Source organism: Bos taurus, chromosome 12 (genome assembly GCF_002263795.3).
Source record: "Bos taurus isolate L1 Dominette 01449 registration number 42190680 breed Hereford chromosome 12, ARS-UCD2.0, whole genome shotgun sequence".
Lineage (NCBI taxonomy): Eukaryota > Metazoa > Chordata > Mammalia > Artiodactyla > Bovidae > Bos > Bos taurus.
This window is the reverse complement of record NC_037339.1, coordinates 28,077,401-28,088,932: the sequence shown is the minus strand read 5'-3', so window position 1 is coordinate 28,088,932 and position 11,532 is coordinate 28,077,401. Positions and strand designations below refer to the sequence as shown.

Genomic DNA, 11,532 nt, shown 5'->3' with positions numbered 1-11,532 from the left:
ACCTCGGGTCCTTCTCTCCCAACATTTCAAGTTCCAACATATTTCTCCCCACCTTGCCCTCCCAATACAATTTCGGCCAGTTCCTAATCAACTCCAGTCTCATCAGTCGTTCTTCTCTGCCTCCGAGTAGGGAGAGAAGAGAATAGCAGGTGCTTTTCCTCTGGGCGCACCCCGCTCCCACAGACCCCGCGCCGAACTCGGGAAAGTTGGGGTGGCCGCCTCCCTTCCCGGGCTCGGCGGCTTCTTCCAGGAGGGGCGCGGATGGGGTGTAGAAAGCGAGCTCGCAGGGAAAGTCCTGCAGCGGAAACATCCCTGGCTGCCCCTGGGCGCAGAGAGGCACAGGTGCTTTTTCTCCGACGTCCGAGAGCCGCGCCCGCTGCGCCGGGCCCACGATCGCGCCCCCTGCGCGGGCTCCCGCTCGCCCTTTGCGCCCCAGTCCCCCCTCGCCCTCCCCCTCATCCAGGGAGGCGGGGGGAGGCGCGGGGCCACAGGTAATCATTGCCAGCGGGGCCCGCGGGGGGAAGCGGGGGTGGGCGGCGCGGCGGGGCGCGGGCATAAAGGGGCGCGGCGCGGCGCCCGTGCGCCCGGCTCCCGCGCAGCATGCCCGCCCGCGCCCCGCCGCGCCGCCTGCGGGCGTTTCCGCCGCCGCCGCCGCCGCTGTGGCTGCTACTGCTGGCCCTGGGCGGTCGCCCCCTGCGCGCCGAGCCCGGCGACGGCGCGCAGACCTGGGCCCGCTTCGCGCGCCCTCCGACCCCCGAGGCCGCGGGGCTACTCCACGACACCTTCCCCGACGGCTTCCTCTGGGCCGTGGGCAGCGCTGCCTACCAGACGGAGGGCGGCTGGCAGCAGCACGGCAAGGGCGCCTCCATCTGGGACACGTTCACCCACCGCCCCCCGGCGCCTCCAGGCGACCCCTCGGCGGCCGGCTGGCCGTCGGGCGCCCCGTCGCCCCCCCCGCCCGCCACCGGGGACGTGGCCAGCGACGGCTACAACAATGTCTTTCGAGACACGGAGGGGCTGCGCGAGCTCGGGGTCACCCATTACCGCTTCTCCATCTCGTGGGCGCGGGTGCTCCCCAATGGCAGCGCCAGCGCCCCCAACCGGGAGGGGCTGCGCTACTACCGGCGTCTGCTGGAGCGGCTGCGGGAGCTGGGCGTGCAGCCCGTGGTCACCTTGTACCACTGGGACCTGCCCCAGCGCCTGCAGGATGCCTACGGCGGCTGGGCCAACCGCGCCCTGGCCGACCACTTCAGGGATTACGCCGAGCTCTGCTTCCGCCACTTCGGCGGCCAGGTCAAGTACTGGATCACCATCGACAACCCCTACGTGGTGGCCTGGCACGGCTACGCCACAGGGCGCCTGGCTCCCGGCGTCCGGGGCAGCCCGCGACTCGGTTACCTGGTGGCGCACAACCTCCTCCTGGTGAGTGCGAGGGGGCCAGGTGGAGGGCCACGCCGGGGAGAGGGCCCCTGGAGACGCCAGGGCAAGAGGGGTGTCTGACTGGGGGATGCCAATCAGAGGAGGTTCCATTGGAGCACACCTGTGCGGTTTCCTGGGGTTCACGCCCAGGGAGGGTGGGGGGCGCTGAGCTTCTTGGGTTTCCCAGGAAATCGTGGAGTCGAGAATGGGAGGGAAACCCCGCGGTGGGCGCGCCAGGGGACTGCCTTTTTTGAGGCCACCGTCAAAAAGAAATGGGGATTCGTTTCTCTCATGAGAAATGGGAGCGCCTTTCTCTTGAGGGTAGAGAATTCCTAGAGGTGAAATAGGACTAGGAGCGGCCGCCAGAGCACGAGGAAAGAAGTTTGCTTGGAAGCCACACAGACAGCATTGCTCTCTGCTAGAGTTTGTGGAGATGTCACGAGTTCAGTTTAATCCAATAAGATCTGTCTTGCTTGTGGCACAAGTTCACACTGCAGCAAACTCGAAGATGTTAAAATCGCATCTCCTGCAGAGCAGAGTTTCAACTGTCTTTCTTTGGAAGTTCTTTCAGTGGCAGGATTGAGAACTACATCCGCCAACCTTACTTAATCAGCAGGAGTGTGAAGACCCCTTGTACAGTCTTAAAAAAAGCTACCTAAGATACAGAAACTACTAAAGGGCGGGATAGATTGTGTACTACAACAACTGTATGTACGCGATGCTGTCTCCAGTTGGAAGGATTCCCCAGGGATGAGATTATTAGCCTGACAAAATTGATTTTAACACCCTTGTGCAAAAGGCTTAATACATTTTGGCAGAGGAGGAATTAATGTGCCATGATGACGACGTCTTCCAAAGAATTATTTCTCCCTTTTCTCCTTTACTTAGTCTTCAAGATTAGGTTCATCAATTTGAGGGTTCCTTTATAACGTCAGTTGTTTGTACACTTCTTACAGTTTTGTATCATAATAGAATATTTTATATGTATATGTGCAAACCTTTTAATAAATGGGCTTAAATGTATAACATTTGGCACAGTATTTTGGTGACTTCTGCATTTACTGGAAGACCTATTTTTAAATTTAGAATTAAGCCACATATTTTGAACAAAGTCAAGATGAAGACTCACTTCTACACACTTTTAATCGAAGCCATAGGTAATTGAGGCAGAACAGTTCCTGGGTCATTGAGTTGACTTACCACTCAGAGCTGCTGATAGTGTGTAATAAGGGCTAATTAGATTGTGTGTCAGCTCCAAAAAAACCTGCTTGCTACCACAGGTCATAAAAGAATGTTGAGTTTGTTTGACCAAAAACTTGTGATTTAGTGATTCCATATTGGCATATATATATTTTTCAGTAAGATACTTTAGAGCAGTGGTAATAAACGTGTTCAGTCTGTCAGCTCTTTGAAGGAATCAGAAGACCCAAACAGCACCTGTTCATGATTGGTGATAGAAAACTATGGAAAAAGCTTGTCCCTCTTTTGGAGAAAACATAAGCAAATTTCAGTTCATGTCAGAAACAAGAGATTTGTAGACCAACTGAAGGACCAAATAGACTATTCCTGCAAAATTACTATTGTAGATTTAAATCGTATGAGTTCTGTTTTTAGAATGCATGTAATAAACTCTGTATGAATATAAAACTCATCAATTGTTATGATAACCACTTACCCATTCATTTCATACATAAGATAAGGAACTGGGACCACAGGAGCTTTCTGGTACTCTGGCATATTAAATAGTCAACACGCTTTTGACTCTTGTGCCCACTTTTTGCCTTTTGATTAACTTCCCAGTTATATTTTTGTCTCCTTACACAAAAACTTGCCAAACACTAACCATCCTTCCCAGTGGACTTTGTGTTCATAAGAAATTAGTAACAAATGGACAGTTGCTTTTGCTGATGTTGCAAACATAATTACAGTTGCTGTAAAAAATTAATTTTGCTTTCACATATCTTTGGTTCGGAGTGTAGTCATTCTTGTATCTTATGAAGAAGTAAGTTGTTATGATCAAAGATGATATCTTTAATTATATCCTATGAGATATTTTCATTCTGATGTTAATATTCTTTCTTGGTGTTTGTGTTATGGGGAGGGGAGTATGGAAGTTTTGATCTTATTTGAAAAGATAAATCATATTCCCAGATTTTGGTAATGGAACATTTTGGTGATATTAATAGAACTTTTCAGCCAGGTTTTAGGTATTCCTGGTAGGGGCTACTGAGCCCTTAGCACATTTATTTACATTTGGGGATCTGATGCTGGTGAAGGATTGATCTGGCCAGCACTCCTCCCCTCCCCATTCTGTGTTTCCACTAATTTACAAGTAGACTAAGGAGATGCTTTAGGGAGACTGGAAATTTGACATCCCCCCCCAACCCTGTCTCCCCTCATCCCAGCACCAGATTCTTAAGAATCATTGTCTGATGGCCTGGAGGCATCAGACAGAGGCAGGCCAGACAAACTGCAGGATGAATAATGGGATGGGGAAGCTTTGCTCGGAATGGAGGTCTTCCTGTTTTTTGTGGGGTTTTGGTACTGAGGTCCCCTTGATAGAAATAGCCTGTATGTGTGTATGTATGAGAGAAAGAGACAGAGCCTGACAGAGCCAGAACTGACAGAAAAATTTCCCTGCAGAGCCCATGGAATCCAGACCGCTTTGCTCATCCAAATATAACCCGGAAAGAAGACGTAACTTCTCTCTAGCTTGAAGAGGGACTGCTGTGCCTTCGCAGCTCTAGAAAGATGGGTCTTAATGGCTCCTGAAGAACTAGTGTTAAGGCTGGTAGTTGGAGTCCAGCTCCAATGGTGCCTGGGAGTTTTTGTTCTGCCCATGGGATTCTGGGGAGGACCAGGACCAAGTTCGAGATGCACATGGGACTCCCAGGGAGTCTTGAAAATGTCTGTTCAGGGAACCTGTGACAAAAAGACAACTTTTTGGGGGGCACGGGGGATATTTATTTATTTATTTTGCTGTGTTGGGTCTTAGTGCGGCACATGGACTCTTAGTTGTGGCTTGTGGGATCTAGGTCCCCAACCAGAGGTTGAACCCGGGCCCCCTGCATTGGAAGCACAGAGTCTTAGCCTCTGGACCATAAGGAAGTCCCAAAAGACAACTTCTTTCACTTAAGGAGGTGGGGCTGGGAGGTACTACTTTGCGCATTAGATACAGTACAGACCTGCCTGGTTCTGAGCATCAGTGCTCCTGTCAGCTGATCTGTCTACAGCATCTGTCCAACTGCTCTTCTCTTTCTTGACACACTTTCTTAGCTTGGCTTCCAGAACCTCACTGTCTCTCCCTTCTCTCAGCTCACTGGCAACTTCTTCCCAGTTCCCTTTGCTTATTCCTCCCTGTCATGTCTCTAAATGTTGGAGTGCTGGGGCCTCCCTCCTGGGGCCTAAGCTCTAGATTTGAAGACTCTTCTTTGAAGACTCTATATCCTGATGACTCCAAATTTTGAGTCTCCAGCTAGAACTTCTCCCCTGAGAAATTCTTCTTCTCCTATATCTGAGTGTAGAAGAAGAACTTCTCCTTCTCTATCTGAGTGTAGAGCTTATCCTCTTTGATGTCAAATAGACATGCCACATTTAACATCGAAAAGCAAATTCCTGTCTTCCCCATCTCCATCATGGTAGCTTTGCTCTTTCAGTTGGTTGGACACCAAAGCTTAACTTCTTCCTTTCTCTTAAATCTTATGTTCAATCCATCAACCAATCCTATAGCTCTGCTGCTGCTGCTGCTAAGTCACTTCAGTCGTGTCCGACTCTGTGTGACCCCATAGATGACAGCCCACTAGGCTTCCCCGGCCCTGGGATTCTCCAGGCAAGAACACTGGAGTGGGTTGCCATTTCCTTCTCCAGTACATGAAAAGTGAAAGTGAAGTCGCTCAATCGTGTCCGACTCTTAGTGACCCCGTGGGCTGCAGCCTACCAGGTTCTTCCATCCGTGGGATTTTCCAGGCAAGAGTACTGGAGTGGGTTGCCATTGCCTTCTCCAGCCTATAGCTCTACTTACCTTCAAAATGTATACAGAATCCAGCCACTTCTCTCTTTATCTAAAACTCCAGGTCCAAGCCCCCATCACATTCTGCCTGGATCACTGGAACAGCCTATGACGGATGTCCTTGCCTCTGCCCTTGCTCCTTGCAGTTTGCCATGGCAGATATTCCCAAGGATATCATTATGAATGAACAGGATAAAGTCCCCTGTTTATTAAAATCACATTTTTTTCTTTAAGAACTAGCTCACATGCTCCCTTTGGCCCTACACTCAAATGCCATCTGTTCCTTCTGTGGAACCCACAGTGCTTCACTCTGATGCCCCCTACCACACTTTTTCTTTCATTTAATCATTTGCTTCACTAGCCAGGTAATTCCTTAAATGAGGAAAACACATTCACTTCATCTATCCTAAAATGCCATCTTGCCCTTGGTAAGTGCTAAGTAAGTGACTTCTGGCTATTTACCAGCCTGACTTTGCCCTTATAAACTCATGTTCCTAAGATCTGTTCTCTTCATCAATTTTCTAGCCACTTTCTTATGGGACAGGGAGTATTAAATCCTAATCAGATAGTAAGATCAGTAACTATAATGGTGCAGAATCTGACATTTTCAGTAAAAATTTAAGGGTCATCATCACATGTATGACTCCATTGTAAAAGTTTCCAAACAACTTAAAACTGTCTATAATCACTATGAAACATTATGACAAAGTTTTCAGAATGGGAGATGGGGGAATTCTCCTGGCTGGTTTTAGGAGCATGTATTGGAAGTGGCTTTGTTATCTGGTTGAGCTGTCCTTCCCCAAGTAATAGTGGAGGCAATTTATCTATTAGATACATGTTCGAATTATAAGGCTATGTACTTTTGTGAAGCACTTTACCAATTTTCCGCTCATTAAAATTTTTTGGTACATTGCTGGAATAATCAACTGAGTTGAATGTTAATGTATTTTATAGACTACTGAATTCAATAGTGTATTTAATCAGAAATGGTTAAAATATCTCCTGAAGAGCTTGACTCACTCTTCTTTGAATATCTGATTGAACACAATGTTTTTTGAAGGTCACAGTCAAGTCCAAGAAAAATTTAAGAATAGGAAAAAAACTAATAAAATAATTTCAAAATCAAAGTAGTGTTTAACAGTGTCAATTCTTTTGAGTTGAAGAGGGAATACTAAGCATTCAAATAATGCCAATGTGCATTTCTCAAGTACAAAATGACTAAACGCACAATCTGAATATAGTCGTTAGTCATAAAGTTTGCACACAGAAGTCTTCTGAGTTATCTTATTTTTTCAAACAACGTGATGTTCCAAGCCAGAATTTTAAAATTAATTTGTACAAAAAGTATGTTTCTTTGTAATTATTTCAGCAGCATTTGACTAGATTTTCAAATCAGTTTTGAAATCACCTACTTTACATAAAACATATTACCAAATACCTTTTCTGGATGTTTAAAAGGAATGTTATCTTTTTAAGGCATAAAGGAAATTTTAGGTCTAGGAAGAGAATAAAAAACAAAATTGGGAGGACGAGAAATAAAGAGAGGGTAAGTAAAAATGCATACGGTTTCTGAATCCTTCAAGATCCACATCTCAGGAAACTACAAAGTGATACTTGCAATCTCAGTTGCTCAGTTGTGTCCAGCTCTTTGTGACACCACGGACTGCAGCACTCTAGGCTTCACTGTCCATCACCAACTCCTGGAGCTTGCTCAGACTCATGTCCATCAAGTCAGTGATCTATATTTAAACAGATAAGCATAATTTAAACATATAATTATGCTTTATTTATAGAAGTATGTATTTATGTGATTAAAAATAATTTAAGCATATATTTAAACAGATAAGCATAATATATTTAAATAGATAAGCTTAACTACCTTTTATATGCTCTATCTTGATATATTCTGGGTACAGAGATAAACTAAAGTATCACCATAGCTCTTCTATCTTGGGATAAACTCTTATTTATCCTTCAAAGACATGACTCAAGTACTCCCCTTTTGTAGTAACAAGAGGCAGAGAATCATTTACTCATTTGTGGCTCTTTGAGGCCACAGACTGTATATCATATTTTTTTTAGCACTTATCTGAGTCCTTGGAGCAGAAGAAATACTGATACCAGTTTTAATGAATGAATAAACACAGATATAAAATAATCTTTACTTATTTCACTATGTCCTTCTTTTCTTTTTTGTAAATTGAATATCTGCAATCTGCTTTCTCACCCAGTATCTGGGAAGGAGTTTTAAAAAGTAAGGAAGAGCAAAGGAAACAATTTCTACCCAGACAGGAATGTGACCTTTGTGCATTTCCAAGGCAGATAATATCTCCATTTTCATCCAGTGGATGGGGGATAGGGAAGGAGGAGTATGTGACCTTGTGGGAGCTTCACCTGAAGGCTGCACCATCTCTCGCACTCACCTCCCATTGACAGAATTCAGTCACGTGGTGCAGGGAGCAGAGGCATATGCAGCTGCGGAGCTGTGTGCTCAGCAAATCAATTGGGAACAGGTCATTAAGGACAAGCGGTGATCTCCCCCACACTGTCCACCTCTCAGATACATTGTGAGAATTAAAACAAAATCAGGTATGTCAACATGTTCTGAAAAATGTAAAGAGCTCTACAAAGGTGAGGTATGAATCTTTATAGTCAATAAAAGCAAAAGAACTTGAGAAGTGATCCTCTTGAGCTGTTTAGATGAAAGGAATTAGACAAATGCGTTAGAAATTGTTGCCTCACTTAACTTCATTCGTAACCCTCAGCATTCAGTGGGACAGTCTTTGCAGTTATTTCAGCAGCATTTGACTAGATTTTCAAATCAGTTTTGAAATGACCTATTTTACAATAAAACAAGTACCTTTTCTTGATGTTTAAAGGAAATCTACTAAAATTTATGACTGATATAATTTGGTATATTGACTTAAGATAAATGTTTAGTCAACTTGCATGGCTCCAGTCTGAATAGATTTTTTTTTCTTAATAACATTATTTGCAGTATGGATGTCAGAACATCAGCCATGAACCAGTATCATTTATAGTTTGATAAAATAGTCAAGGTAAACTGAAACCAGTTTTATACATTAAGCCTTCCCTGGTGGCTCAGATGGTAAAGAATCTGGCTGCAATGCACAGACCCAGTTTCGATCCCTGGGTTGGGAAGATCCCCTGGAGGAGGGAATGGCAACCTGCTTCAGTATTCTTGCCTGGAGAATCCCCATGGACAGAGGAGCCTGGTGGGCTACAGTCCATGGGGTCATAAAGTCAGACACAACTGAGTGGCTAATGCTTTAAATATAATTTGAACAGACATTATTTCCATGTCTGTAAATGCACTATTATTTGATAATTAGAATAAAAAGGCAACAGAGGAATCTTAGGTCAGATTTCTTCTCTGGACCAACTCCTTGCAGTTGTCCTGGGATCCTCTGGCTTCTGCTCAACTGTTTCTAGCAAAAGCAACCCAGCTTCTCTGAAGTAGCCCACTTGATTTTATCTTTCATATTGATTAGAAACCTGCCTCTATAGAGGACTCACCCCTGGTTGTGTCTGCCTTCCTCGTGTCAAAAAATAAAACAAATTGTTTTTTGTGGAGACAGCTTTTCAAATATCTGAAAAGGCCACTATGTTCTTCCTAAGTATTTTCTCCTTTATTCACATTCTGGGTCAGGCCTCCAAGAATTAGAGGGAGCTGCCATTTAGTCAGGGCTCCTTCTTGGGGAGATGCAGTGGGAGAGACAGGAAGGTGGTTGAATTCTGAGAAAGCAAATGTGACCCTTGAGAGGCCTCTTTATCTTCTCACCCTTGAGGAGAAGGTGGGGAGGGAGAAGGAACAATTGACCTTTCTATTAATATCTCCCCAGGGGGGTGTGTCTTTGAGGAACAGTGCAGAATGGAGTTGGCTGTCTGTGGGACCTGCCCATGGCCATCGTCCTTACCAAGGGGCTGCGGATGGTGGAGATGACTGAGGACACCTGGAGTTGGAAGGGTGTTCTGGGTTCTGTGTCCTGGGGGCCATTGCGCAGCCACACCAGGTGAAGCAATGCCCAATTCATGCCACAGGATCAGTGGCTGGAGGGGCAAAGGGAAGGACGCGGAGGCTTCTCTTAAGATTCGATGTGCAAACCAAGTTTCAGCTGCCCCCAGGATTCAGCACATATTTCTTGTTCTGGACACTGGATCCTTACCCTACTGTCCAAGATTGCATTGACGGCTTTGGTTGTCACCTTCCTGTGGACTCAGATTGGTGTGAGGTCAGCTAAAACCTCTCAGGTTTTAAAATTTTTCCCTGTGTGAATTGCTCTTAAACCAGATTTTCCCTGTCATCTCCTTTTGTTGTTTATTTTTGAACTTTTAATCTTATTAAATTTCATCCTCAATATGTAAAGGTGAGAGGAGGATTATGACAGATGGTGAATACTTCTTAAAAATTGAACATCACCTAAATATATTAGGGTGAGCAGTTAAAGGAGTAGCAGTGCGCAGGTATAGTGGAATAGTGTTGGCCATTAAAAAGTTAATGTATGGTGATTAAAAAGTTGCTCATGGTATGTTAGTAAGAGAAAAATGCCATTTGCTGTATTATGCTTCTTACATATCTTAGCTGTGTGAGTGAGTGTGAATGAGTAGAGAGCATTCTCCAGTTGTCGCCCTTTACCCCAGCTTTTTTCCTGACATGCCAAGCCTAGATTTGCTATCCCTGCTTTCTGCTCCATAAAATTCTGTCCTGCCTGTCTTATAATATTTCACATATTTTATTGAAATAATTTGTTTCTTGGTCTTCCCCCTGCAAAGATCTCAGCTTTGTGATGCCAGGAGTCATGTTTATATCGCTTACCATTTGGGGGTGTTTCTAGATAGTGTTACAGGTAAATTTTTTTTTTCTTCTGATTGTCTGGGTTTTTTTCCCCTAATTGTTCTATAAGCAAAATGTGGTACTTTTGTGGTGGAGAAGTCATAAGAAATGTTTCTGGGAAAAGATGGCAGATTGAATTTACCCATTGAATTCTTCTCTCTTGAAACCCCATTAAACTTCAGTAACTGTTGGTTGCTCAGTTGTGTCCAACTCTTTGTGACCCCATGGACTGTAGCCTGCCAGGCTCCTCTGTCCATGGAATTCTCCAGGCAAGAATACTGAAGTGGGTAGCCGTTCCCTCTCCAGGGGAACTTCCTGACCCAAGGATAGAACCTGGGTCTCCTGCTTTGTAGGCAGATTCTTTACCATCTGAGCCACGAGGGAAACCCTTTAATAAAGTGACCATTAGCAAAGAAACAGTTAAAACAAAGAAAGGGGAATGGGCAAGAGGACGGAAGGAGGGAAGGAGGGAAGGGAGACGGAGGAAGACATTGAGTGGAGATAACTGTGGAAACAAAACTTTAAAAGCTCAGAAGCAGATGGTGGCGTATTCCTGACTCAGTGGATCCGTGCAAGCTGACTACTAGATTGGCTGTGGGAGAAGCCAAGAACCAATCCTACGATTGCAGATTCTCAGAGAATAGCAAGAACAGGTGCTCTGGAAAGGGTGCTGAAGGTGGTGCTAAAATGAGAACTGGTTGAAAGCTGTGTAAGAAACAGCTAGATTTCCGGATCTTATCCCCATCATCCCCACTGCTGGGCGTATGTCACTTCTCCACTTAAGGAGAAAACTCAAAGTGGATTTTCTGGAGTGTATAACATGGAAAGCATCTGGACTGAGGGACCTCAGGCATATTTGAGGGCATGAGCACCACGCTGGAAAAAGGGACTAAGTGAACATATGAGCCTGGAAGTGGAGACCCGCACCCCCTTTCCCGGCCCCTCTTTTTATTCCATCCCCAGCCCTTCTTGCCCAACAGGCTCTTGGAACATTGGCCATGTGACTTCTGCTCTCCAGGTAGGGACTGGAAGCATCTTCTCCTGGGAATCTGATGAGCTCATGTGGAAAGACCTAAGACGCTGGTCCTAAAGGTTCCACAACAAAATGGCAGAGACAGAGCACTCCACAGTGAAGCTTGCAGTCAACACACCCCACCCACATGTTTCAGCTGGGGTTTTTGTTTCTCATTCTTAAACATGAGTAGACAATTAGGAATCAGCAGGATCTGAGGAAAGTGTCTAACATGAA

At 45.4% G+C, this 11,532-nt stretch overlaps 1 protein-coding gene across 1 annotated transcript in view; it reads left to right on the top strand.

Annotated features, from left to right (window-relative positions):
* The first annotated feature begins 600 nt into the window (after nt 1–600).
* Nucleotides 601–11,532, top strand: part of KL (klotho) — a 36,067-nt gene continuing 25,135 nt past the window's right edge. Inside the window, 1 exon segment of the mRNA NM_001191195.1 lies at nt 601–1,422. Within this exon segment, the coding sequence (NP_001178124.1) occupies nt 601–1,422 (822 nt within the window).